The sequence below is a fragment of the Bos javanicus genome, chromosome 1 (genome assembly GCF_032452875.1).
Source record: "Bos javanicus breed banteng chromosome 1, ARS-OSU_banteng_1.0, whole genome shotgun sequence".
NCBI classification, from domain to species: Eukaryota; Metazoa; Chordata; class Mammalia; order Artiodactyla; family Bovidae; genus Bos; species Bos javanicus.
The window spans coordinates 143,958,128-143,984,562 of record NC_083868.1 but is presented as its reverse complement, the minus strand read 5'-3'; the positions used below and the strand labels follow the sequence as shown (position 1 = coordinate 143,984,562).

At 61.1% G+C, this 26,435-nt stretch overlaps 2 protein-coding genes across 4 annotated transcripts; both read right to left on the bottom strand.

Moving 5' to 3' along the window:
* Nucleotides 1–1,952: 1,952 nt before the first annotated feature.
* Nucleotides 1,953–10,727, bottom strand: GATD3 (glutamine amidotransferase class 1 domain containing 3). 2 transcript variants are annotated; one of them, XM_061423034.1, is made up of 7 exons: nucleotides 10,535–10,719; nucleotides 10,255–10,307; nucleotides 8,620–8,733; nucleotides 7,707–7,826; nucleotides 5,621–5,713; nucleotides 3,009–3,165; nucleotides 1,953–2,487 (listed from the first exon to the last, which is right to left on the bottom strand). In XM_061423034.1, exons 1-7 carry the CDS (start codon nucleotides 10,691–10,693, stop codon nucleotides 2,359–2,361), a joined length of 825 nt encoding a protein of 274 aa, XP_061279018.1. In that variant the 5' UTR covers nucleotides 10,694–10,719; the 3' UTR covers nucleotides 1,953–2,358. The 2 variants fall into 2 exon arrangements, with proteins under 2 accessions (XP_061279018.1, XP_061279009.1); XM_061423025.1 differs by lacking the exons at nucleotides 1,953–2,487; nucleotides 3,009–3,165 and adding an exon at nucleotides 3,172–4,337 and having other exon boundaries at nucleotides 10,535–10,727.
* Nucleotides 10,728–12,066: 1,339 nt separating this feature from the next.
* Nucleotides 12,067–25,506, bottom strand: PWP2 (PWP2 small subunit processome component). 2 transcript variants are annotated; one of them, XM_061423004.1, is made up of 21 exons: nucleotides 25,407–25,506; nucleotides 24,049–24,161; nucleotides 23,015–23,109; nucleotides 22,655–22,754; nucleotides 21,931–22,074; nucleotides 20,915–21,050; nucleotides 20,538–20,758; nucleotides 20,193–20,336; nucleotides 19,058–19,128; nucleotides 18,613–18,749; nucleotides 18,141–18,289; nucleotides 17,873–18,020; nucleotides 17,447–17,597; nucleotides 16,682–16,862; nucleotides 15,606–15,753; nucleotides 15,006–15,114; nucleotides 14,466–14,531; nucleotides 13,772–13,990; nucleotides 13,475–13,625; nucleotides 13,258–13,332; nucleotides 12,067–13,117 (listed from the first exon to the last, which is right to left on the bottom strand). In XM_061423004.1, the coding sequence occupies exons 1-21, from the start codon at nucleotides 25,422–25,424 to the stop codon at nucleotides 12,937–12,939; spliced, it is 2,757 nt and encodes a 918-aa protein (XP_061278988.1). In that variant the 5' UTR covers nucleotides 25,425–25,506; the 3' UTR covers nucleotides 12,067–12,936. The 2 variants fall into 2 exon arrangements, with proteins under 2 accessions (XP_061278988.1, XP_061278996.1); XM_061423012.1 differs by lacking the exons at nucleotides 22,655–22,754; nucleotides 24,049–24,161; nucleotides 25,407–25,506 and having other exon boundaries at nucleotides 23,015–23,104.
* Between the last annotated feature and the right edge of the window lie 929 nt (nucleotides 25,507–26,435).

Sequence of the window (26,435 nt, the reverse complement as noted above, 5' to 3'; positions counted from 1 at the left end):
GGGCGGGGTCAACCCTGGAGCCAGCACCAGGCCTGAGGATGGCTCTGCAGCGCCCCTGGTGGCCGCCTCCTGTCAAGAAGCCTCCAGGGACCCGCAGCTCTGCCGCACCAGCGCCTCCCACCATCAGTGCCACGCTGTCCTTGACCCCAGGCCCCCTGCTGGGCCCCTGCATGCCACTCCTGCCAGGACCGCTCTTCACACACAGCCACCTGCTCTCTCTGCCGTCAACCCTGCTCAGATGGTGACCGTCCCCTCCCTGGCGGCCCTCTTGCCGCACATACCCCTGCCCCTTGCACCCCAGCCGGGGACACTGCCTGGCATGAGGCAAGCACTCAGTCCTTGTCAACTGGACTCGTGCCTGGACTCCCTCTGGCTCTGGTTTGCTGGTCCCTCCAGGGCTTCTAAATGTCTCAGATGTATTTCCAGAGCCACGTTCTTCGCTGGTCTTGCTGCCTGACCTAGGCCCCTAGTTGAGGACCTCTCCTACAGCTGGAACCACGGCTAAACAGGCAGATGCACAGCCCACACGACAGCGTGATGGCTGGCACCTGGACCTGACACCCACGTGCTTTGTGTGGAAGAGTCCAGCGCAGACAACGAGGAACCACATGACAACACCCAGTGACCACACCAACGTCCTTGGGGGGCTTTCTCATGAGCTCTTCCTGCCCTCCCTGGTCACCTGCACTCTGGGCAGTTCACGGCAGGTGGCAGCAGAGGAGAAACCCAGGGGCCCCACCCCTTGGACACCGAAGCTCCACAGCCCACAGCCTCGCCCCCAGTCGTGGGATGAACCCGAGCAAGCAGGGCCCCTGGTGGCTTCGTGGTGATGGTTCTCAGGCCGCCACACCACGCTGCTCCGTGGGCATGGCCCCGGGATTTCTGGAAGAGAAGGATGGAATGCAGAGCAGAGAGTTCCAGACCAACCACTGACCTAACACGGACGCAGAGTAACAGCAGACCCAGGTTTCAGCGGAAGCACAGGAGAACGTGACTTCCTTCCTGGGGAGGAAGCTCTTCCTCAGGACAGAAACGCAGGCAGCAAGGGGAGATGCACGCCTGACTCTGCACTGTGCGACGTGCATACGCAGGCACTCACGGGCACACACACATTTGTAGTGAAATGGTCCATAAACAAGCTCCGTAGGAGGAGTTGTCACCCTCAGCTCCCTGACCTCCGCAGGCCCTGCGAGCCCTCTGCAGCTGCCTGGGGCAGGACAGTCCTGGCCAGCCAGGCTGGTGGCCCCAAGGGGGCCCAGGGGCTTGTGTCCCAGGGGACCCAGCCTTGTGGGAGGACGACAGGCAACCAGAGAACGAGTTCTCGGGGAGGAAAGAACGGCGGACACGAGACACGGGGGTGCTGAGGGGACTGGGCAGGCATGGACTCAGGCTCCACCGAGCCTTCCGCAGGCCCCTGCCCCACCCACGCTACCCGAGAACCCAGACAGCCGCTAGGGGGCGCGTTGTACCTGATGTGGGGTGGGGGGCCTGTCCAGGCCCCTGCCCAGGCCACCCAGACACAGCTCAGTGTGGACTGGGTCCAGCAGCCTTCTCGGGACCAGGCGGGGACGTGGCGGCACTGAGCGGCGGTCCCTAAGGACAGGCGGGCAGGGCTGTGCTGTCATGAGCGGAGCCCTGGGCTCTGTCCCAGGACAGACACCACCCTCACTCAGAGGAGGGTGCCAGCCGGCACAGCTCACACTTCATGGCTCCGCCCTCACGTCCCGGTCCCCTTGCCCCCCTGCTCAGGGCACCACCCCCAGTGCCCACCCTTCCTTCCTGAAAGGAGCAGACCTGAGCCCAAGGTGAGGCGCTCACGCGGGCCGCCCCTCATTTGCGGGCTCAGGCCTGGACGGGGCGTCCTTATCTGTTTTGGATACAAGTTTACCCTCCCAGGCGATGGCCTGCTGCTCTAGAAAAGCTGCAGGTCATTCTAATCAGGACACGTCTACTCCAGGTGAGAGAATCTTTAATTACCGATGAGATGGTATTTTGGTTTTCTAAATATGAGATTTGTAAGCTTCAAAAATGTTTCTTCCAAACGCTACATAAGGTGCCCTGAAGTGAGCCTGACCTCAGCCTGGCGTCGCCTCAACTGCTGCTTGTGCTGAAGAGCAGACTCGAGCTGAAGCCTGAGCCTGCAGAGCAAGTAGCCAGCACTCCTCAGAGGGTGGGCCCTGCCGCCCCTCCCTCCTTGCTGGGGGAATCTCTCACGTCAGCCTCCCAGCCGCGAGTGTGTGAGAAGCGGCCTCCTTACAAAGACGATGCCTACATGTTTAAGCAAAGTCAGCCCCTGCAGGGTCCCAGGCCGGCGGGAGGGTGGCCGTGCGGGGAGCTGGGCGGGCCTGTGCTGAGGCTTCAGCGGCCAGCGAGCTCCAGCACCTTCCGCACCATGGCGCCGATGCCGTCGTGGATATGGTGGAGGGCGGTGTCGCACATGAAGGCTGGGGTTGTGACCACCTTGTTCTTCTGGTCCACGTGAGCCTCGTGCACACAGGTTATGGAAAAACACCCGCAGGCAGGACCAGGATGATCTGGTGTCCAGCGCCACCCCGTGCCCCCAGAAGTGCATCCCCCCTCGCCCTGCAACAGCACCTGGAAGGGGCTTCTGGCACTGACTGCGCTGCTTCAGCAAAGACCCGAGACCAGCCAGCGAGCTGCTGAGACTCCACGAACAGAGCGCTGCTTCCTGACCTGCATCCCAGTGGCAAGCCAGAGGGGCCAGCTGCAGGGCATCTCCACACCACACAGCCACCCCCACCCCCACCCCTGCCATGAGCCCAAGACCGTCTCCTTGACCCACCCACGAAGCCCGAGTCTGAGGTGCGCTGAGGTCAGCGGGCACCACTGCGGGGGCATGGGAACAAAGCCACTGTGCAGGAGAGCCATCAGCCTCTCTGCCACACCCATCACTCAGGTGCCCTGGGCACCCACGCCCTGCAGTGCCCCAGAGCAGCCCCGAGGGGCCGGAGGGGGTCCCCACGCCACGCAGGCTGTTGGAAGGATATGGTCACGTCCATGACACAGTGCTTGGCACCCAGAGCTTTGATGACCTCCGCGGTCCCGGCATGTGGCCACTTGCCGCCTTCCTCCTGCTCATGGCCCACAGTGACCTCGACGCCTCTGAGCACTTTGGCCGCGAGCACGGGAGCGATGCAGCACAAGCTGAAAGGGGACGAGAAGGGGTCAGCTCAGGACCACACGTGGCTGCCCGGCCCGGGGCACAGTGAGGCACCTGGGGAACACAGTGAGCCTCAGAAAGGAGCGTGACCCCTGTGCTGTGGGCTCTGCCGGCTCCGAGGGCTGCAGTCTGACCCCAACCCCGGGCTGCCCGCGTGACTGACACCTGCGGAGCGTGGGGCAGTGGAGGGCCCGGCGCCAGGCTGGGGAGCCTTGGGGGGCAGTCAGCTGAGGCCCTGGCTGCCACACGTGCACCAGGCGCCCGGCAGCGTCCCATGTCCCGGGGAGCAGACCATACATGGGAGCACTGTCTCTGGCCAAGGCTTTCAGCCGGTTTGTCACACAGCGCAGAGAAGCCGTACAGTACTGACCGGCTCCAACCCGACCTCCTTCTCTGGAGAGAGAGCAGGGCCTGGGGAACGTGGTCCAACCAGCAGCCTCGCCTGGCCTGTTGAGGGGAGGCGAGGGCCCTGTCCTAGCAGCAGGCCAAGCCCACCCCTGCCCCCCAGAGCAGGCTGTCCCCAGAGGCGCCCAGCAGGTTCATGGGGACACCTGCCACGTGGGTGCCTGCTCTGAGGTCCTGCTCTTCATCAGGGGGCTTCCAACTGGCAGCTCCTGAGCCCCTGGATCAGCAAACACTGAGGCCCACGGGAGCCAGCCAGGGCTGCACCAGTGCCCTGCTCCCCAAGACAGCACGCGTGACACCTGCCACAGCAGCTCCGGGCCTGGCCAGCCCCACTCCCCTGGGGCCCAAATGCCCCCAAGGGGCTCTGCCCCACCTCCCCACCTGTTCATCTGGTCCTGAGCTGACCTTAAGACCAAGCGTGCACTCCCTGTCATAAAACGTCATAAGAATGTAATCTTCACACTCACTAATTGGTACCCCAGCATCTGGGAACAAGAGAAATCCCTGCTGCCTGGACCAGGTGAGCGTCATCGGAACCAGCGCCCTGGGGGCCTGTCGTGTCACCAGGTCACAGGCACCTAACTCAGCAGGCGATGCCGAGGTGCAGGCTTCCAGGGGTTCCTGCAGTGCGGGGATGAATGCAGAGGCCTGGCACAAAGCTGGCTGCACCCCTACACCGTCCGTAATCCTGACGAGCAGGCCGAGGAGTGATGGGCAGGCGGCTTGGAAGCAGGATGTGAGGAGCCCTGACCTAGAAAGGGCATTCGCTCACGGTCAAACGACATGGCCACTCACAGAAAGAAACGGGCGAGCTGCTGTAGGAGGCCCCGAACAGAGCTGCCCAGAGTGACCTGGCAGCCAGCACAGGGCCATGTCCCCACCCTGCGCCTCCCCCCGGCTCCCATGCAGCTTGGCTGAGGCATCTGCTCACTGGAGCAGGAGTGCCCACTGGGAGGTGGAGGAGCGCCTGCCGGGAGGTGGTCAGTCTGCTGGGGACCCGTCCTGTTCGTCGTGCCATCGAATTCTTAAGAGGAAGAGCGCAAGGCCCTGCCTCAGCGAGGCACCAGGGCTGATCAGCTGGGCTCTGCAATTGCTCGGCACCGCCTTCCACGGGCAGTCAGAGCATCCAGGGTCTGGGGCAGAGGTGTTGTACGGGCACATGCCCTCTAGAGCTATGGCCGCTGGCGCAGCGGAATGTGTGTCCTGGACGTTGAACCCTTGGTAGGCTGTCCTCTCCAGCCTCCGTGCTTCCTCCAGACTGAGCACTCTATACCTCCTTCTCCAGTTGGCCGAGATAAAGCAGCAAGCAGCTGTGTGATGGAGGACTGGCAAATCTTGCTTTCAATGCGTTTGTGCACCACTGTGCTCCTGGGAGGACTTCCCCAGTCAGGGATGATCCCATCCCACGCGACCCATGCGCTCCAGCACCACTGTCTCAATAAAGCAGAACCAAGGAGCCCCCTGGGGATGCTCGTGAACAGGACAGCCTGACGAGCAAGTCTGATGATGACATGGCCATTTCTTGTCCCTGAGAGCCTCCTGGTGTGAGTTATAGCCAGTCTGTTGGGACCAGGACCGAAGACCAAGGACCGGGCGGTGAGGAGTGGCTGGCCCTGAGTGTCGGCCCAGTGTGCGACCGCCACAGGACCTAGTCCCCAAAGCAGCTCAGCTGTGTCACAGGGGCCAGCATGGTGCTCAGGGTGACTGTGGCTCCAAGAAGGACAGGCCAGCTAGCCTAGGGCCAGAGCAGGACCAGGGAACCTTCTAGACATGGACAGACTCACCCTCTCCCCTCTCTGTTATGTCACCCAGAAACACTAATGCAACCACACAACTTCAGAATTCTCAGAGCTGGAAGGCTTTGTGAACTCACACAAAATCCCCTGAGTTACGGTGAGTAAAGGTCCAAAAGTTTCCAAAACCACACAGCTCCAAGCCCAGCTCCTGGCTGGGGGACCCAGCATGGCCACGCCGCGGGCTCCACCACGGCCCTCCCACCACCCGGCTATGGCCGGCCCTCCCAGCCGCACCTACCCAATGGGCTTTCCAGCCTGGTGGAACTCCTTAAGCACGCGCTCTACGTCTCTGTTGACCTTGCAGGTGCCCCCATCCACGGCAAATGTGCTCCTGCCACGAGAAGAGGACTCCTCAGACCTCGGGGCTCCACCTCCGCCGGCCTGGGGAGCACCCCCTCCTGGATCCGGAGTGCTTCGTCAGCTTCTCAGCAGCTGAAGAAGTGACATGTGTGCACACACGTGTGGGTGCTCAGCCGTCTGCTCGGTCAGCCCCGGAGCAGCAGCAAGTGCCACTGGTCTGAAACCCATGACGGAGCCTGCGTATCACTAACAGGGATGAGAGTCAAGTCAAACATGACCCGTCTTCTTCACAGGACAAGAGCACCGAGGGTCTGGATCGTCCCCCTCCAGCAGGTGGGCTCAGACCTGGCGACGCCACAGCAGTCTCTGCCACGAGCCCCCTCTGCCAGGCTCATGTGGTCAAGGCCTCTGCCCTGGTAGGCTCTCAGGCTGTGTGGGAGCCTCAAAACGGGTCGGACTTTACACTTTAACCAAATGCACATCAGCTAAACCCCCACCAGTGATGAAGAGTCCCGGAGTCTCATCAGCCCGTCACTACATGATGGGATCTGCATGTACGGCACCTGTTAAGGGACAAGTCGCAGCTTTAACTGAAAAATACAAGGTGCAGAACAAGAGGCTACCATCTTACTGGATTTTTAAGACACGTGTGTAAATCTCGTGGAAAACAGAGTTGGCAACGGTGCTGGAGAGGGGTCCTGGGGTCCCCTGCTGGAAGAACTGGGGTTCCACAGGGAATGGGTCACACTGAGCTCGCCTGCTGCCCCATGTGTATTGCACAGACCACTGGCAAGGAGCTGGCCTTTCTTCTGGAAAGGTCAGACAGAGCTCCCCAGGGTCTGTGAGCTCAGACAAGGATGCTGACCCGAGGCCCCGCTTCCTCACGACTGCTAAGTCACCTGAGGCAGGTCGTGAGCCACACCAGGGACACAACCCCAACCCCCTCCCCAGCACACACACAAGGACACACTGGTGCCGCTGCCCTCAGACTGGGCAGGGTCTAGGGACTGGGGCAGGCTCTGTGAATCCAGGCATTCTTCAGAGATGGAAGCCTGGTGCCACCAGGGGGACAAGCCCAGCTGACGCAGACGAGACCTACTACCTCCTGCCAAGAGGCTTGGGAGCACAGAGACGGTGGAGAGCACCCCAAGGCTCGCCGTGAGAGAGGCAGTGGACACGAGGTGTAGCAGGAGTGCGAAGGAAGGACTGTGGAAACTGCTGGGAATGTGGAGAGAGGAGGCTCTCCAGGGACGTCCGCGAGCAGAGAGGAGCCTGGAGGGGAAGGGCCGAGGGCAGGGATAGACTCGGAACAGAAGCACCTCTGCTCTCGCTTCTGGGGGCACAGCACCCGGGCACAGCGCCAACTGGGAGGCCATCGTGCTGCAGCAGAACCACCACAAGTGAACGGCTCAACGGAGGAGAATGCTGGTGTTGGGCACAACGCACCGCGCTGGAGCCCCAGAGCCGCGGGCACAGCTGTCTGGTGCCTCCTGGCACAGCCCCAGCTGCAGCGAGCCCCTCTGTCATGGGAGCAGCAGCCCTACGCAAGGCGGAAGGGATGTGCTGGGCCCGAGAGGCCAGCGTAAGAGGACTTCCATGAAATGTGGAGAAGAGAGTTAAAGGAACGGAGAACAGAAAGAGGACCTGAAAGCCAAAACACGTCACGGCTGCGGTCATGATGGCCTCCCGGCTCGAGGCCCAGTTACCCTCTGGTTCCCCACGGGGCAGAAAGAACAGGGTGCCCGGCCTCATCAGGACCGTGCTCCAAATGGCCCCACTGGGAAGGAAGGGCCATGGCCCCACTGCAAGGTCCACAGGAGGGCGGGTGTCTGCGGGGAACAGCTCCAGGGAGCGGCCTCCCAACTCCACGCCTGATGCCCTGGTCCGGGAGCCTCCTCCCTCTGGGGTCCCCTGTCCTGGGGCAGCTACATCATCACTGTCCCCCCACAGCTGCTCCTGTCACCATCGTGTTCCCACCCAACGCCCCGAGGGAAAAGGAGGAGAGCCCAAGCAGCAACACATACAGGTTTTTGGCAGCCCCGAAGCCCCCGGGGAAGATGGCCGCATCGTGGTTGACGGCAGTGAGCTTGGCCAGGTCAGTGATCTTGCCTCGCGCAATCCTCGCCGACTCAGTCAGAACGTTCCTAGGGAAGAGCAGAGGCCCCAAAGGGCCAGTGCGGACAGTCCATCCCTCAGCATGGATGGGGGCGGGGTGGAGCTGCCATGACCAAGAGGACCCGTCAGGCCACACGGTGACAGGGACCACTCAGTCTCCAGACCCTGTCAAATGGTGCTCAGAACCACTACACCTGGTCACTCAGACACCAGCGTCAGGCAGGGCCACCAGGTGGCGCTCAGTGAAGAGAGCAGATGGGACGGAACTGTGGGCAGAGTGTTAAGAGGTGACTTTGAGGGAACTTCTTCCCGCCCTGTGGGCAGCCCAGGGCCAGGGTCCTCACCTGGGGCCCTCAATCCCAGGAGAGGGCACCACGCTTCCTTCCCACCACCCTGTCCCTCACTGTCCACACCCTGGCCTGAGGGCACCTGGGAAACACAGCCTCCAGGGGCCATCACCCCATAGCCCAGGCAGGACGGAATCCGAGAGCAGGGCTGCACGCCCTCAGAACAGAAACGCTGGTAGGAGTTGCTCACAGATATCTGGGGCCCAGGTGGGTGGATGAGGTTCAAGGCCAAAGGAACACACACGCCTTCGGTCAGAGGCAGGTATGAGAGCTCACTGCAGAGACCCACCTTCACTGTTTCTGTAGTGCAAGAAGCGAGAACACCCCGAGGCCCGCGACAAGCCCAGGACCACTGCTGTGAAGTCCACCTGAACACGGACTCGGCTCACAGCTAAGACGAAGCAACTGTGGGTGGGCTCTCGGGGAGTTTCAACCCGCCCCGTCCTCACTGAGGGATGAGGCAGAGGGCTCGTACCTGGTCTCGCCCTCGGAAGGCTGTCCCTTGATGTGGTCAATCACGTGCATCTGAGGGACATCAGGGGCGAAGATCTGGACCTCGGCACCCCCGCGGCTCAAGTGGACCAGGATCCTGCATGGGGGGAATCAGACCAGACTGACCTGTGCCCAGCCCAACCTTTCCTGCCCACAGGTGTTTGTAAACACAGGGTTTCAGCTGACTGATAGGTGCACACTCCTCACACAGCTTAAGTCTCCTTGGTCTGAAAATAGCTATAGCTGGCTCGCGAACAACCCAAACGCCCTCCATGTGAGTCGCCGTCACTGACCTGGAGGAGACCAGCCAGTGCCCAAGCTCCTTCTACAAACCAGGGTGTGGGGACGGGCGACCAGCTGTGGTCACTGCCTGGATGTCTGGGTTCCCAGGCGGCCTCTGGGCACTTGTCCTCCCACAGGCCAGCTCGAGGGTTTGAGGAGGGCTTCTGGTGGTCCTGGTCCCCTCAACCTTCCCCTCATGGGGGTGGGAGGCAGGAAGACACGCAGGCATCCTGGGAGCTGCTGATGATAGCAGCGTTGCCCAGGGCTGCTTGGTGCCAGCCCAAGCCCAAACACTGGCTTGTGATCCATCCCTGGCAGGGCTGTCACCACCCCCTTCCAGGGAAGGAGGTGGCATGAGAGCATGACCTCAAGAGAGATCACAGCCATCTCCTGGTAGGGCTGGGAATCCCTGGATCTGGTCTCCACTCCTCAGACCTCGTGTACATTCGACCCATGAAATTCACTCCCTGTCCAGCCAACACCAGCACACGCTGGCCACCCACAATGGGAGGGCTCAGTGCACACACCAGCGTCAGGGTCCTCTGGGGCCAGTGAGGTCCCAGGCTTGGGGTGTTCTCTAACCACTACCTAACTCTCCCGTCCAACTAACTTTGAATCTCACAGCCTCTTCAGTCCTGCTCACAGTAACTTCTCAAATAAATGAAAAGCCAAAATATAAACTACTTGGTAACAACTGACAGGCTACACCAGTAACACCTGTCTACAGTGAGGTCATTGCTGCTGCTGAGTCACGTCAGTCGTGTCCGACTCTGTGCGACCCCATAGACGGCAGTCCACCAGGCTCCCATCCCTGGGATTCTCCAGGCAAGAATACTGGAGTGGGTTGCCATTTCCTTCTCCAATGCATGAAAGTGAAAAGTGAAAGTGAAGTCGCTAAGTCATGTCCGACTCTTCCCGACCCCATGGATTGCAGCCCACCAGGCTCCTCCAGCCATGGGACTTCCAAGGCAAGAGTACTGGAGTGGGTTGCCATTGCCTTCTCCAACAGTGAGGTCACTGCACCACCCTTAACAATCACGCTGTAAACACGGGATGGAGCTTGATCTCCAAAACACAGAATCTTGTGATTCCAACGTGTGTAACACAGGGGTGTGGAAAAACAGGAGGGGAGAGGGTGTTTACTGCTGGGTGACAACATCAGAGGTGACGCTAAAAAGCTTATTTTTTGCCTCCCTGTATTTCACATGCATGATTTCAAACGTTTTCCTTCGCGTCCACCATGGTCTCTGCCTTTCTAACCAGCAGGAAGGTTTCTCCAGACGGTTCAGGAAAAGGGGGACCGGCCCTCCCGAGGGTGAGCCGCCCGGGGGCTTACGATGAGGCCTCGTGGAGCTCGGTTCCATCATAGACCCCGCATCCAGACAGCACCTGCGGGGATGGAGGGCCGGTCACCAGGGTCAAGGGGTCCGCCGGGCGGCCGACCGCCTCCAACGTGGGTAAAGGACGACTTCGGGGGCGGGGAAGGGCTGGATAGCCGAGGGAGGGCGTGGGTGCAGAGGAGCCGACCGCGGGCAGAGACGGTGGGAAGGCGGACCTTGGCGCTCGGCCCCCACGGCCCCAGGTTCCAATCTCCCCAGGTGCCCGCGTCCGCTCACCACTGCAACCCTGGGCCCGGGGCGCGGCGCGGAGGCGTGGAAGGCCGCGCGCGAGGAGGGCGCCGGTCCGCCGAAGGGCAGCGGCCACAGGCCGGGACGCGGCGCGAACCCGGGGGTCACCGCCAGCCTTGCCGCCGCCAGAGCCCTGAACGCCGCCATGCTGCGCAAGAACAGGGTCACAGGTCACGGTGGGCGGGGCCGCGCCTGCGCAGTAGCCCGGGAGTCGGGCTCCGCCCCGCGAGCGCAGGTGGTCCCAAGTGGTCTGCGCGGTCTCGAGCGCTGTCGCCGCTCCGCGCCGGTTTTCCCGGGGCGGGACGACGCAGGGTCGCAGCCCCCGAGAAATAACGTGCTGAGATACCGGTTCCGGAAAGTTAACTTCAGTGTCGCCATAAGGCCTCAACCTGACTGGCGTCACCGAGTGGCTGGCGCCCGCTTGTCCAGCTCTCATCCACGGCCCCCTTTCCGGTTCGCTGAGTTGGGACGGAGTGAGGGTCCCGACTTCAGCGGCCTGGCGACCTTACCCCACCCCGTCCCACCCCCGCCCCGCCCCGCCCCCGCCGCCGTTCCCCGCCCCCCACCCCCCGCCGTTCTTCCAGTTTCCATTGACCGGGTTGTGCAAGGGGAAGGTCAGGTAGAGGCCAGGTCTTTGCGGAGAAAGGGCTTTATCCCACGGGGCCAGGCAAGGACCAGGGGGTGAAGCTCAGATGTGTATACCTGAGGGCTTCGAAAGGGCAAGGGAAGGGTAGGATTGATGGAAAGTAGCACCCAATTGCTAGGGTGTCCTGGGTTGCGGATAACGGCAGATCCGAGCTCTGTAGGGAGGCATTTCAGTACATCGTTAAGGGAACTGTCTAGTGGTGTGTGGGCTTTCCTAGTGGCTCAGTGGTACACAATCTGCCTGACAATGAGGGAGACATGGGTTCAATCACTGGTCAGGGAGGATCCCATTTGTCAGGGAGAAAAGTAAGCCCGCGTGCCTGAACTACCAAGCCTGCCTGCCTAGAGCTGGTGTTCTGCAGTAAGACAAGCCACCGCAGTGAGAAGCCTGCGCGCAAGGAGGAGTGGCCCCGCTTGCCACTAGAGAAAGCCCGCATGCAGTGCAGACCCAGCGCCGCCAAAAATATATACGCAAAAATCTTTTAAAACGACGAGAACTGTATAGCCGCATGTAAGGGGAAGTCAAATTAACACAGGAATTTTGTTTCAGGAGTGATGTTGGGGTAGCCTCTAGAGAAGGTCAAGGTTACATTACTCAGTCCTCTTTTGATTATTAGTCCGGGAGCCTGACCCCTAGATGGGCGTGGGAAGACAGACCCTACACCGCTCTTCACCGCCTGCTGCTGTAGTGGCTTTTGACAGTGATTCAGAGTGTTTGTGTCCCAATCTTGGTGGGTGACAACCACCAGCAGGGAGAGGGGAGAAAAAGGTCTGTCTGAATTCTTTTCAGGACCACGGGGATAGCTTACAGATGTGTCTGTGTCTGAACATACATAACCATCCATGTGTTTATTTTATAGCTTAAGACCCAATGATGGAAGAGGATCTGATAGATATTTTATTTACAAAAGAAAGGATTCCTCTGGAGGTAGCACACACGTTTCACAAGCAGATAGAAGGGCACCGCAAGGTGACACACGGTCCCGACCGACAAGCAAGGACCTGCCTGCTGCTCTTCCCGGTAACAGTCCAGTGATCCTGGCCACACCTCTGGAGACCTGCAGGCTGGGGCCTGTGTCCCGACCCTGGAGGCCGTCACTGCTGAGAGGCCAGGCGCCTGGCTGTGGTCTGGACCACCCTCATGGTGACCCTTCCTGATGGGCCTTGCGGGATGGAGTCCTCCTTGGAGCTGGCAAGCAGGTCTGACAGGTCTCCCTGGGAAGCCCATCCAGGCCCAGCCCTGGGGCTCCCAGGCCGTCTCCAAACTCAGAGTCCAGCAGATGCTCCCTGCTCCAACCCTGTGCAGGGAGATGGGGCTGGTGGCCAGGCTACCTGCCCAGCTCACCTGTTTGCTGGCATGGAGGTGCCAGCACGACAGTCACACCCAGGATACATTACAAACACTTTAAATTCAGAGATCAGCCTTAATACCTGTGTTTTAGAAATACATGTCTTTTTCATCCCTAAAATTATCAAAACTTTATATTAAAAATATAAAAATCCTCATACAAAGTTCGTGTCCACACACGTTGGCCCACTAGTCTCTCTGCAAGGTGTTTTCAGCAGCAGCTGCTCCCGGGCCTGAGTGCTGAGCCGTGCCCGCCGGGAACCCGACCCCGCGGCGGTGTTTGGTGCCTGCCGCGGAGCGAGTCCCAGTGCTGGGGCTCTGGCTCTCGGGTCAGCTGCCCCCCGTGGTGGTGGCCCCTCCTCGCCCAGCGTCCCGACCAGAGCCGTGGGGTGCGGCCCTAGGCCAGCGGCGCGTCTGCGTGCCCAGGCCCTCCCCCGAGCAGGTGCAGACTGTCGTCGTCGTCGTCCTCGGACGCGCCTGCCTCCTCCTCGCTGCCCGGCAGCTCTGAGGGCCGCTTCAGGCCCCGCTGCTTCGAGACGGCCAGCGCATACTGCAGGTTGTAGCGGTTCCAGTCGCAGCTGTGAGGACACATGGGACTCGAGTCAGTGGGACTGACGCGGGGCCTTTGAGGCCAGGTCTGACAATGTGGGGAGCAGCCCTGGCTGGACCAGCTGGCGACAGTGAAAGCCCCGCCCCCGCCCCCGGAGACGTCACGTACAGTTTGGAGACATCGTCCAAGTGGCGCTGGATGCTCTTCTGAAGGAACTGAACGGCTGGCAGCAGCGTCCCTACACTGGAAAAAGACGTTCCTCAGCACGGGCCGCCACCCGAGGCCCCTGGGACCCGCTCCACGCTGTCCCTGGGTAAAGACTGCTGCCCCCACCCCGACCAGCAGCCCCAGTGACGGGAGTCCACGGTGAGTGGGCAGGGTGTACCTGGACTTCAACTTCTGTCCGTGCACCATGAGCAGTTTCTGAGTCCATATGAGGTAGAATTCTAGATGGCGAGATACTTCAAAGGATGAAGCTAAAAATTCCAGCACCTTCTCCACGTACAAGTCGGGCAGGGAGGAGCTTACGACCTCGACTGTGAGGGATGGACAGGCGCACTCAGCCCGCAAAGACCCCGTCAGGAGAGACGTGCTCACAGCTTGTGGCTTCTGCACGTGCAGAACCGGCCAGCACGTGTGAACGCAGGCCCCCAGCCCCCCCGCTCCTCCGGCCCAGGCTCACTCTCGTCCCAGGGCACCGCCTCCAGGGTCTCCTGCAGCAGCTTCCTCTCGTTGAGCCGGAAGGCTAGGAGGATGGCCCTGGTGAAGTCCCGCTGGCGCAGCGCCGCCCGGATCCGCACAGGGGTGACGCTGGTGTCCAGCTCAAACGGGTCAAAGAGCATCTGGGCATCCAGGGAGTAAATGAGGAGCCCCTCGGTGGTGGTGGCCGCCCAGCAGCGCCCTGCAACGAAAAGCAGACTTGAGAAAGGCTTCCTGAACGTTTTTTCCACTTCCCCCCTTTTTTGAAGAACAGGTCCTGAACACATCTGGGACCCCGAGTGCAAGTGTAGGGGGAGCCTGGGGATGCTGGACCCTCAGGAAGGGGTGCCTGGCCTCTGCTATGGCCCCTGTGAACCCCAGCCACTGAGACCCTGTCCTGTTCTGCCCCTGCCGGACACACCAGGGGTGGGGGCGGGCGGGGGATGAGGCCCAAGGATGACAGCACTGTGGGGGGGTGGGGGAGCCGCCTGTCTCCGTGGCCCCACGCCAGGCATGTCTGCAGCCACAGCTGCCCTCCAGCAAGGACACAGACGACATCTGACCCCAGGGGGACTGCGGTGCCCAGAGCTGGCCCTGGGAGCAGGGTGACAGGCCCAGAAGCCCATTGGGACCAAGCCCACCTCTCCCACCCTGATGACCCAAAGCCCAGGGCTCACCGGTGGGGGAGAAGCGGAGCGAAGTCACCCTGATCTCAGGTTTGAAGTGCCGGGAGCTCATGTCACCTGGGAACAGAGATCCCCCTACTCACAGGGCTGCACACACCTCAGCACCCCCTACAAAGGGAGGCCCACGCTGCAGGGCCTCAGGTACTGCTTCACGGGTGCCAGCGGCCTCCAGAGGCAAACCCGCAGTGTAGACACTCCCGTGGGCTAGGGCCCAGCCTAGAGCAGCCCCCCTGCTCCTAGGGAAAGCCCCGCCCAGCCCAGGGCTGCCAGGCAGCGGGTTTCAGGGCCCGCACTCCTGACACAAGGCTTCCTCTCTGGCCACATGGGGGCAGGTACTAGGAGCAAGGCACAGGGCTGGGCACCAGCCAGACGTCCAGCTGCTCACAGAGGGGGCACCCAGGCCAGGTTCCTGGACATCAGTCGCTATAGCCTCGACAAGGGAGCAAAGTGGCTATCACCCAGGAAAACGGCCAGGGAGCAGGACGGCCTGCCACGGCCTGGCTGCAGGACACGAGAGAACCCCCTGCTCACCTTTCTTCACGCCTGGCAACGGTATGGCGACCCCGCCCTCCTCCGCAGCATCTTGGTCAATGAGCGCCAGGTTGCCGAACTCCGTCATTTTCCTTCGGTTCAAAAATTCCTGAAGGGCGAAACCCAGACGTCCCACTGTGGGAGGTGGGAAGGGTGCACTCATCTGCCCCACCTCCCCCTGTATCACCAACATGGGGCCCAATCCTGCCTGGAACCCAAACGGGACACAGGGAGCCCGAGACAAGACAGCCCGGGGCCCACAGTCAGGCCTGAAGAGGGTGGGTTCTTGTAACTCAGCGTCTGAAGAGGGTGCGCGTGGCCTGCGAGGGCGGTGCACGTGGGGAGCCTCTGCTGCCACTTGCCTTGGCCTGTCCTGGGACAATGAGGACACCCCGGCCCTGACAGCTCGGAGGGGTGGGCTGCGGCTGCACAGATTAGCCCCTCACCCGGCACGAGGCCAGGACAGGTGAACCCAGGCAAGCACGCCTGTCTGGAGGGTCCCCAGGTTGCCTGTGGGGCCAGGGTGTGAGGAGGCCTCCAGGTGAGGCCGGACAGCTCTGGGGACCACGGAGCCCTGCAGCAGCCCCGGACCTCACTCACCTCCATGGCGTCCAGTGACAGGTTGCAGGAGATCTCGAACTTCTTCCTGAGAATCTGCTCCCTGACGTGATAGATGCACACGAACTTGGACATCCCTCCCGCCAGGATGCTCTGGCCATCCGCGGAGTAGCAGAGAGTGGTGAAGGCCCTGGGCAGAGGGCATGCAGGCTTAGTCACCACCCAGAGGGCAAATGGCACGCGCCCCTGCCCCCTCCAGGGCTCCAGCCCAAACCCTGCAGCCCCATCACCCGGCTCCCTGGGGGGACCACGACCCCTGGAGGAGGTCAAGGACCGCGGCGCTGCGTCAGGGCGCTTCCAACTGAAGTCAGCACGGAGATGGGTCAGTCCACCCACTACCCCCACAGCGGCTGCGGACAGGACCAGAGCTCAGGCCTGCGCTGCCCTGGCTGGCTCCCAGAACTTGAGACTGCAACCTGGGGTTTGGCAAAGGATTCTTAGATATGACACAAAGAGCTCAAGTGACCAAAAGAAAACAAGTGGGCCTTTGTCACAATTAAAAACTTTTGTGCTTCACATTAACATCCTCGAGAGAAGTGGAGACAAGCCACAGAGGGAGGAGGTACCTGCAGATAGTGTATTTGATGCGGCCTCGTATCTCGAGTCTGCAGAGAGCCCTTGCAACTCGGCACCACAGACATGCACCCATTAACACAGCCCACACACGATGGCCTGTCAGCCGACGAGCAGACGCCCAGAACACCAGTGCATGGGAGACGCCAAGCCCAGGCATGGCTACACCACCCCGCCGCCCGGCCCCCCCAGCGCAGCTGTGACTGTAAATCAGAGTAAAGAGCACTGCTTATGATATGAGGAGACCAGAAGCCCCTGCCCTGGACGGGTGTAAATGGTACAGGCTCTTTGAAAAACGGCCAGCGGGGCAGTAGACTGCCACGGATGCACCCCTAGACCTGATAACAGGACCCACAAACACTCATCCTCAGGGTGTGAGAACATGGACACCTGTTAACCCACATGAACCCTAGGACAACCCGCTCCCTCTGGGGTCCCAGCCGGGGAGCCCCCAGGCTCCGGGACACACCCCGCTGGGCACTCACTTCCCCTTGGCTGAGTGCTTGGCGGTGATCTTGTCCAGCTCCTTCCGGCCTGTCTTGAGGTCGTGCCTGCCCTCGATGGAGCCCGTCTGCACCGCGTTCTCGGGGTCCCAGAAGGTGATCTGTGAGTTCAGTGTGGCCACGGCCAGCTCGGCACCATCAGGGCGAAAGGTCACAGCCAGAGCTAAGAAGAGATGTGTAATCAGGGCTGGGGAAAACCCTGGGCTCCAGCCATTGGGCCACTCTGCCCTGCCCTCATCCTGGCACCCTGAGGGTCTGGGGGCTGCAGGACCCACACAAGCATGACCGAGCCGGGCAGCCTGGTGACAGAGTCTGGGCAGGAGGTGCCATGTGGAGGCCGTGGGCAGGCTAGAAACAGACCTGCTGGAGGCAGGGTCAGTACAGGCCCCAAGAAGACGCAGGGCCCACAGCTAAAAGCCTGGATCAGGTCCATGTGGGGCAGCAGGAAGCCATGACCACCACAGAGACTGAGAACCCCAGGGCTGATGACTGGGTTCTGTGAAGGCTGGGCCCAGGCAGGCGGCGGGGTAGGGCCTCGCTCCCAGGAACAGGAGGGAAGCCAGCTGCAGCAGGGCCCTCGCTCGCTCGCTCTGCTGCGGAGCCTGATGCCAAGCCACACGACTGGGCTGCCAACCCCAACAGCCCACGAAACTCTGGGGCCGCCAGTCCTGACAGCACATGCGCTTGGGACCCTGGGTTTATCCAAGCACGTGACTAAGACCAGGCCTTCCCCTGGGTGCCACTCACCGTCAGAGGTGAGGGCCAGCGTCTCTGTGGTCCTCCAGCTGTCCGCCATGTCCCACAGACGCACTGTCCTGTCCCAGGAGGCGCTGGCCAGGACTGACTTCATGGGGTTAAAACACAGTCCGCTGATGGGCCCCTCGTGGCCGGACAAAACCTGTGGCCATTCAGAAGAGAGCTCTGAGGACCTGAGACCCTCGGGGTCCCTCCACCCCGGGGCCGGACTCGCCTGCTGGATGCTGGTGTGCAGAGGCCACGGCCCCTGGGCTGGGGGTGAGGGAACCCCACCTTGGTTGGGCCAGGGAGTGGAGACTGCCAGGAAATGCATGTAAATGGTGCCACCTGTGCTGGACATGACCCGTCCCCCACTCCTCTCGCGTCAGTAAGGCCCCCTCCCCACACCCTGGCCCCTCCCAGACTTGCGGCCCTTACATCAAGGAGCCGGCCCGTCTGCATGGACCAGATGAAGACCTCGAAAGAGTCCTGTGCCCCAGCAGAGACGATCTCCCCGCTCGAGTCCACAGCCACGCAGGAGAACTGGGTGGGGCGTGGGGATGTGAAGGTGCGGAAGTTCCGGTACCTGTGGGAGGACGGCCCAGTTGGAACAGTTCCGGGGCCACATGCCCTCACCCATGTCTTCCCGACAAGCCCCGACCCCTTGACCTTGGCCTGAAGAGCCAAGGTCCCCACAGGAAGTCACCTGTGAAGATCAAAGGCGCGCACAGTCCCGTCCATGGAGGAGGTCACGATGACGTAGCCAGTGGTGGTGAAGGTCACGCCGGTGACCCCACTTGAGTGCTCCGTGAAAGTGACAAAGCAGAAGCCACTGAGGGTGTTCCACACCTTGACCTGTGCGGAGAGGCCACGGCTCAGGACAGCCCAGGTGGGTGCCCTAGTGAGTGAGGACTGGGGGCTGCGGGGGGGCCTCCCATGTCAGAGCAGCTGCTGGCAGCACGGACCCGAGCCACATATGGAAAATCAAGTCAGGAAGGGAAACAGACGCTACAAGGCTCTTCGTTCCCACCCTGGTGAGCCTGTGAACAGCTTCTCAGGAGCCCGGGTGGGGCCTTGCTATCGGGGCCAGACCACCAGTGCAGTACCCCCCGGCCGGTCAGCAGAACAGAGACAGGAGGGGGATCCCCCCAACCCCGGATGGGATGCAGCCGGCCCACCTTGCCATCGTCCCCGCCGGTCACGATGTACTGCCCGTCGGGGGAGTAGGCCAGGGACACCATGCTGTTGAAGTGGCCCTGCTGCTTGAGCACGTAGGACTCGCTCTGCCACTCCCACACCAGCAGCTGGCCCAGGCCTGCGGGGCGCACAGGACCGCTCGTGACCCCCGTTTCCCGTCCGGGCCTGAACACGGGGACCCAGAGCGGAGATGCCAGCCTCCCACATCGCCTCCAGAGGCCGGGGCCACAGACTAAGAGTTCCAGGTGGCAACGGGACTCAGGACTCAGAGGAGCCTTTGTTCTCAAGGTTTCATCGGCTGCTTCTTCACAGTGAGCCAGCAGCCTGCCAGCCTGGCCCCGGAGCCTCGGGAGCAAGGTGGGGCAGGGCAGGCTTCCCGGGGAGGAGGAGCTCCACTCGGGTCACCTCACAAACCCAGGCACCAACCTGAGCACCCAAAGGCGATCCAGTCCCCAGAGCTGTTGATGGCGACGGACGCAACCCTCTGATCTGAGATGCTGGGGAGACACACGGGACCCGGTCAGCACAGCAAGGCCTCCGTCCCCACCCCAGGGTGGCTGCACGAGCCAGGACGGGCCAGGTCTCCTGGCTGGCAGCACCCACCTCCTCCCCACCCGGTTACTGTTTACTTCACTCGGAACAACAGAAAACCCAGAGCTTCTGCACCCTGTGTTCAAAAACTCGGAGCTTTTGTGGCTTCATGAAACCAACACTTCGATTTCCTCCACATTCCAAAGATACAGGTGGGAAAACGAAAACGGAAGATAAGAACATGACCCACATACACCTCCGTGTGACTGGGGGTGGGAGCGGCACATCTGAGATGGAGGGTGGCACAGCTCCCCAAGCCCCTCAACCCAGGACAGAGGTGGGTACAGGTGTTCTGGGAAGCCAACCATGCAGCCGGTCAGGCCTCCTGATCCCTCCATGGCCTCAGTCCTGGCCTCCTGATCCCTCCATGGCCTCAGTCCTGACAGGCATGGTGTGGCTTCCACCCACCCTGCCCGCCTGGCAGATGGAGAGCACAAATGTACACACAACTGCACACATAAGTACATGACTGCACACACAGGCACATGACTGTACACACGTGTGGACACGACCGCACACACAGGTACACGATCGCATACACACATAGGTACACGACCACACACACAGGTATATGACCACACACACAGGTACACGACTGCATACATACACAGGTACACGACCGCACACACAAGTATATGACCGCACACACAGGTACACGATTGCATACACACACAGGTACACGGCTGCACACACAGGCACATGACTGTACACACGTGTGTACACAACAGCACACACAGATACACGACCGCACACATAGGTACACGATCACATACACACATAGGTACACGACTGCACACAGATATATGACCACACACACAGGTACATGATTGCATACACACACAGGTACACGACCGCGCACACACAGGTACACGACGGCATACACACACAGGTACACGACGGCATACACACACAGGTACACGACCGCACACACACATGTATACAACTGCCCACACACAGCAGAGGCGCTGACCTCAGCGAGTGGATAAGGTTGAACTCTGGGAGCTCGTGAAGGTGGAAGATTCCAGAAGCAAAACCAGTGACCAAGAGGTGGACCTTCTTATGATATGCAGCAGCCGTCAGATTGTTAAAATCGCCTTCTTTGTTGAAAAAGTACCTAAACAGACAGGAACACAAGAACTGTTGGAGAAGGACCAGAGAGCCCGGCTGGTCCCACACCCTCACCCCAGCCTCCTCCCCGGCCCCCCGGGGCAGGTGGAGACCCAGCCCCCGAGGGCAGGCAGGGGACAGCAGGTTGGTGCTGCCCCGCAGTGCCCCAGGTCCTCACCCCCCGCCCCGGTGCAGGACAGGCACCTACTTGGCCACCCGCGAGTATTTCACTTTCCCCTGCTGCTCCTCGGCGGCCGGCGTGGCCTTCCCGCGGATGGTGGTCTCGTTCTCTGCCCCCTCCTCCTCCTGCTCCTCCTCCCTCTGCAGCAGGTCTGCCTTCCAGCCTGTGGGGGCCTTCAGCCTCAGGCCCTCAGGAAGGGTGTCGCACTGCCACACGCACAGGGCACCATCCTGGCTGAGCGTGTACAGCTGCAGAGGAAGACGTGTGAGCCCAGGTGGTTTCCCCAACCCCCAGCCCACACCCACCTGGGCTGCGGGGACGAGAACATGGCCCGGTGCTGCCGAAGCCTGCCTGGCCCCCAGGGCTCCCACGTCCCCAGGGGAGGGGCTGCGACGGGGACATACGTCCAGGCTGCTGGCCTCGAAGAAGCAGGCCACGATGGCATCCTTGTGTCCCCCCAGCGCGTAGTAGATGAGGTTGTCCCAGCGCTCGGCCCCAAACACCCATGTGGACATGTCTCTGCTCCCGACTGCAAAGCACCTGGGGACAGGGGGTCACAGCTCGGCCTGGGTTCGCGGGTGTCCACCTTCCACAGCGTCCCGGGGCACAGGGGTGACGCCCAAGGTCGGCTCGGGTCTGCATCTGCCCTGGGCGGGGCCAGGGTCCACCTGTGCTTCTCCCAGGGCCAGGAGTCTCACTGCACGTGTGTTGCTGCCCCTCATTGCAAAACGGTCTCTCCCCTTGGCCCAGGGGAGCCCAAGGACCACTGAGCCCAACGGAGGGCTGCCTGGGGGATCCTGTGCCTCCCATCTCCCTGACCCCAATCAGAGCCAACTGTGCTCTTGGCAGGAGGAGAGCCAGGTGTGGGCCCAGGCCATGCAAAAGGGCACGACCTCTTGGCTGTGGCAGCCCACAGCCCACCAGCGTCTCCCACGGACACACTGTGAGCCTGGGGCTGTTCCTGCACTGCAGCCCAGAGAATGTGGGAAGAGTTGGCCTGCCTACAAAGTGGCAGCCACCTCCAGCCACACCCCCCTTCCCTGCCCCCACCCCCCGAACGCAGGGCAGCAGACACAGCCCCAGGACGCCTTTGAGGACAGCTGGGGGAGAGCACTGCCCGGGCAGCCCGACTGGGAGGTACTGCCAGCGCTCCCGCTGCCCACGGCCACCCTGGAAGCTGGGCCACAAGGCGCTGGCTCGGGCGGCCTTCACCCTGGGCCATGCTTCGCGCTGCTCTCCAGTGACCAGGGCCAGGCAGACCTGACTCAGACTCAAGAGCCAGGCCTGCATCCAACCCACACGAGAGGCTTGTGAGAGGCCATTTGAAAAAGAGCCGGGGATGTGACAAGTCACCCCACGTGATGAGACACTTCACAGGTGCCCCTTCAGGCCCCTCCTATGTCCAGTGCCCCTGCCTCACCGGGAGTCGTCCGTCCAGTCAATGCATGTGGTCTCATCGTATGGCCCAAAGTAGGTTTTGTCCAGGACGAATGCGTTGAATTCCCGCTTCCTCCCAGGGGCGTGGTACACCTGAGCAATGTTGCCTTTCGTGACGACGAATTTCCTGCCGTAGAAACGGTGTCGTCAACATCCGACACCAGGGCAGGTCCTGGGCCGAGGCCGGCTTCCCACAGGAGGCAAACCTGGGTGGGGCCCTGACCCTCACCTGCCTCTCACGGACCCCAGTCCCCTCTCCTCTGGGTGGACAGTCGGGGAAGAAGCAGACAGACTCTAGGTCACGCCACACTTCTGCCCCTTCAGGCCCTCCCACCAGCCTGGGAGGTGGTCGCCAAGGTCAGGGCAAACTCGGACAGCCCCGGCCCAGCACACCCTCTACTGCGTTTCAGAGTGTGGACACGGAGCCGGGGCTCACAGCTGACCACTGGAGCGCCTCCTCCCCAACACGGCCAGGCTGGCCCAGGTGTGAGCAACCCAAGATCGAGCCCCCTTTCCTGCAGTCCAAGAACAGGCCAGGTCTGGCCCCATCGTCCTCATGGTGGACATTGAGGCCAGGGGCCCATGCCACCCAACACCATGGCTCCCTCAGGGCTCAGGGGCCGTCTGTGGCTCGGATCGTGGGCCATCCGAGCCCACCACATGAGTAATGCAGCTCCACGGCTCCCACCCTGCCCGCAGATGCGTACCTGCCATCGGGGGAGAAGGAGACGCTGTGCACGGCACCCTTGAAGTGGAAGTGGTGCAGCACAGACCTGCAGACCAGGCTGACCAGCAGCGCATCGCCCCCTGTGGGAAGGGAGAGCAGACCGAGGCCCCACACGTGGCACGCACGCACCAGGCCTTGAAGGCAGGCCCTGGGCCCTGCGGTGTGGGCAGCACACCGCCAGGGAGGATGCCTCATATGCCCACCCGAGGCCCACCCAGGCCCAGACACAGAAGCAGCCGAGGCAGTGGAGGGACTGTGTGGGCCTCGACCCCCAAGGGTCTCAGTGTTGGCCTCTAGTCATCTGGACACTACCACACCTGCCCCCAGTCAAGGCGGTTACCTTCGTCAACAATGATGGCCAGGCGGCCGTCCGGGGACAGCCCCACACACTTGATGTTGTAGCGAGTGGCCAGGGGCAGGGTGTTGGACTTGTTGCTGGGAGACAAAAACCAGAGCTGAGTCACTATGCTCGTGTCGTCGGGCGGGGGGTGGGGGCAGGCCAGCCTGCACCAGCAGCCCTCACCCCTGCACAAAACACATAAAAACCTTACAAATGGGTTTTGAACATGTCAGTTCTGCTTCTAGGGCCTCATACCAAGAGGACCTGCAAATATACAGTCAGGAAACCAGAAATGACCGAGCTGCCCAATAAGAGGGTAAGCCCAGGGATAGCACGCCCAGTAAGGCCTTCTGCAGGAATGAAAAAATGTAGAGTCATGGAAAACTAAGTAAAGATACATGACCCCTGGATCACATTCTAATTCTGTCCTTTATCATATCACTTTCCAGTTCTTCTTCAGCAGCCACAGGGCCTCGACCTTGGAGTGCCCCTGCCACACATCACTTAAACAGTTGACACCAGCAATGACCTGCCAGGAACTGGCCCGGGGTGCACCCTGCACTTCAGGAAACAACTCACAAGCAAGGCAGGTACTATGGCCCCATCTTATAGATGAAAAAACTGAGGCCTGCAGAGATCCAAGCAGCCTCTGCAACAGGAGGGTCTCACCCAGGCCACACACATCTGAGAAGACAGGAACAGAGCCACGTGCGTGCTCAGTGGAGACAGAGTGAACCTGAGCAGGCTGGCCAGGCAGCAGTCCAGGGCTGGTCCCATGCCCAGGCATCCTCTACCAGATGTTTCAGCCAAGTGATACAACCTCAATACACAAGGTCCAGCGGAGAGGATAGAAGGGAGAAACCGGGACCCCTACAGCCAGTCCCGCTGCTGACCCATTGGCACTATGTGAATCTGCAGGCCCCTCTTGAGCTTTAGTAAAAGTAAAAGGTGTGCTTTAGACAGGTGAGGAAAAAGCTGTTTTTACTTGCAAACCACAAGCATCACTATTGCTAAGATCATTTTAGCATACTTACTTTTTCAAGTCGAACACAGTAACTCTGTTTCCCACAGGGCTGATAACTGAATTCCCATCACAGGTAAAACTTAAGTTTCCACACCGATAGACTGTCCCCAGCAAATTTGAAAACTGAAAAGAAAACAAAACTGTCTTTATAATATAAAGAAAACACAATTCTTGGAAACGACAAAGCGAGGCTTCTGGTCAAGGAGATGGTGCAGACTCTCACAGGCTCCCTGATTATTCCCAGGGTCCCTCAAGCCACCCCCCTCCTCCCAGGACAGTTTCTGGGCACCTCTCAGTCCGGCCCCGAGCAAGAGAGAATACATAAACCCAGTCCCCAGGGGCTCTGAGCTTCCACTGGGGTGGACAAAGGGCAGGGTCAGCGCAAGGAAGCCTCCAGATAGGAGGCGTCTGCTGGAGGGAGGGGAGGACAGGACTCGTGGTGCAGGAAGAGAACTGCTGCGGAACAGCCTCCCGACTGCATGTGGGGTTCAAGGCTTCCTGAACAGGGTAACCTGCTGGCAGCCCATCCGTTCAATCATTCATTCAACCATCAACCACCTGCAGGTCCCATGACCCGCGTGTGGGCCACTGAGACGGGAGGGATCACCAAGGAGCATCTGGAGCTGCAGGCAGGCAGGGCCCTGGGAACCCCAGGAGGCTACGGGGGACTGGAGAGCCGAGGATGAAGGGCACACCGAGAGGAGCTGGATGGGGAAGGTTGGGTTCACAGTGGGGGAGCATTCTGAGCAGGACGACCAGATTGGGTAGGGGCAGCCTGGGTGTGGGGTGGACCTGAGGAAGCTCCCGCTGAGGCTAGGGCCAGGCCAAGCCTTGGACGTGAGGAGCTGGGACCTGACAGAGAGAGAAAGGCTGGAAACGACGAACCTGCGGAAGAACAGCCTTCAGGGCAGTGGCAGCAGCAGGCAGGGCCGCGCAAACGCTCACGGCTCCAGACACACAGGTGGCCCGCTGTGCCAAGGGGACCGAGACGCGGGGAAGATGCAGAAGCGCGTCCAGTGAGCTCGGCACCCAGGTCCCGCCCTCTGCCCCCGCGTCCTCCCCACGTCTCTAGCTGCGGAGCCTGGGAACCAGGACTTCCGTCCGGGCTGGCCTCCGCTGCCCAGCTCGGATCTCGGCGTGACCCTTCCTTAGCGCTCCTGCTCTTTTCGTCCGCGCGAGCCGCTCGGTCCTAGTTGGGGCTCTGCAGCCCCAGGCCGCTCTCTCAGGCTGCCGGGTGAGGAACCGGTCGGTGGTGCCTGACCCAGTCAACCCAGGCTCGGTTCCCGGACCCCGAGGGAACAGTCTCGAGAAGCGACTCCATCCGGACCCCGAATTAAGAACCCCTCACCACCCCTGGCCCGCGCTCACCCTGTATGCGAACTTCATCCCGGCAGCCACACGTGTTGCTTGCAGTCTCTGCGCCCCGCCCCTCGGCCCGCAGCAAGCACTTCCGGGGTGGGAGCGCGGCCATGCCCCACAGCGCCCCCTCGAGGCCTGGAGGAGCGGCGCAGCCCGAGGTGGGGTCCCAGCCGGCCGACCCCGCCCCAAGGGTGGTTTCCTGGCTGCCGGTCCAGCCCCGGAGGCGAAGCCCCACCCACCGGCCCCTCCCCCAAGCGAGGGTTCTTTGCAGCCAGCGCGGTCCCAAGGCGCAGCCCCAGCCCCCGCCCGCTCCGCACCCCACAGGTCAGGCTCAGGTCCTCTTGGGCTTGGGGTGGCTTGCCCGGCTGCTTTGACAAACCATCCCAGCACTATGGATGATTAGATCGTCCGATTCCACGTTTACTTGTTTAAAAGCTCTAGGTTATTAAGTGGGGGGCAAAACAGCAAGACTAAGTAAATGGAAAACCTTTTCCGAAGAAAAGAAATTGTATTAGTGAAGATACCAAATGTGACAGAGGCAGCTACCTTATCAGACTGTTGTTCAAGGGGCTAAGTGGTGTCCAACTGTCTGCAACCCAATGGACTGCAGCCTGCTAGGCTCCTCTGTCCTCCACTATCGCCCAGAAAATGCTCAAAATCACGTCCATTGAGTCGGTGATGCTATCTAACCGACTCTTCCTCCGCCACCCCTTCTCCTGCCCTCAACCTTTCCCAGCATTAGGGTCTTTTCCATGAGTCAGCTCTTCACAAAAGGAGTTCAAAACCCTGGAGTTTCAGCTTCAGCGTCAGTCCTTCCAATGAATATTCAGGGTTGATTTCCTTTAGGATTGACTGCATTGATCTCTTTGAAGTCTAAGATGTCAAACTGTAGGATGGCAAATATGTCTACAAAAAAACCTCAAAAACTCTCTAGACTCAGATGTCTTACTTCTAGTGTGCTATTGAGCAGTAAGGGGCTTCCCTGGTGGCTCAGCAGTAAACAATCTACCTGCCACTACAGGAGACACAGGTTCCATC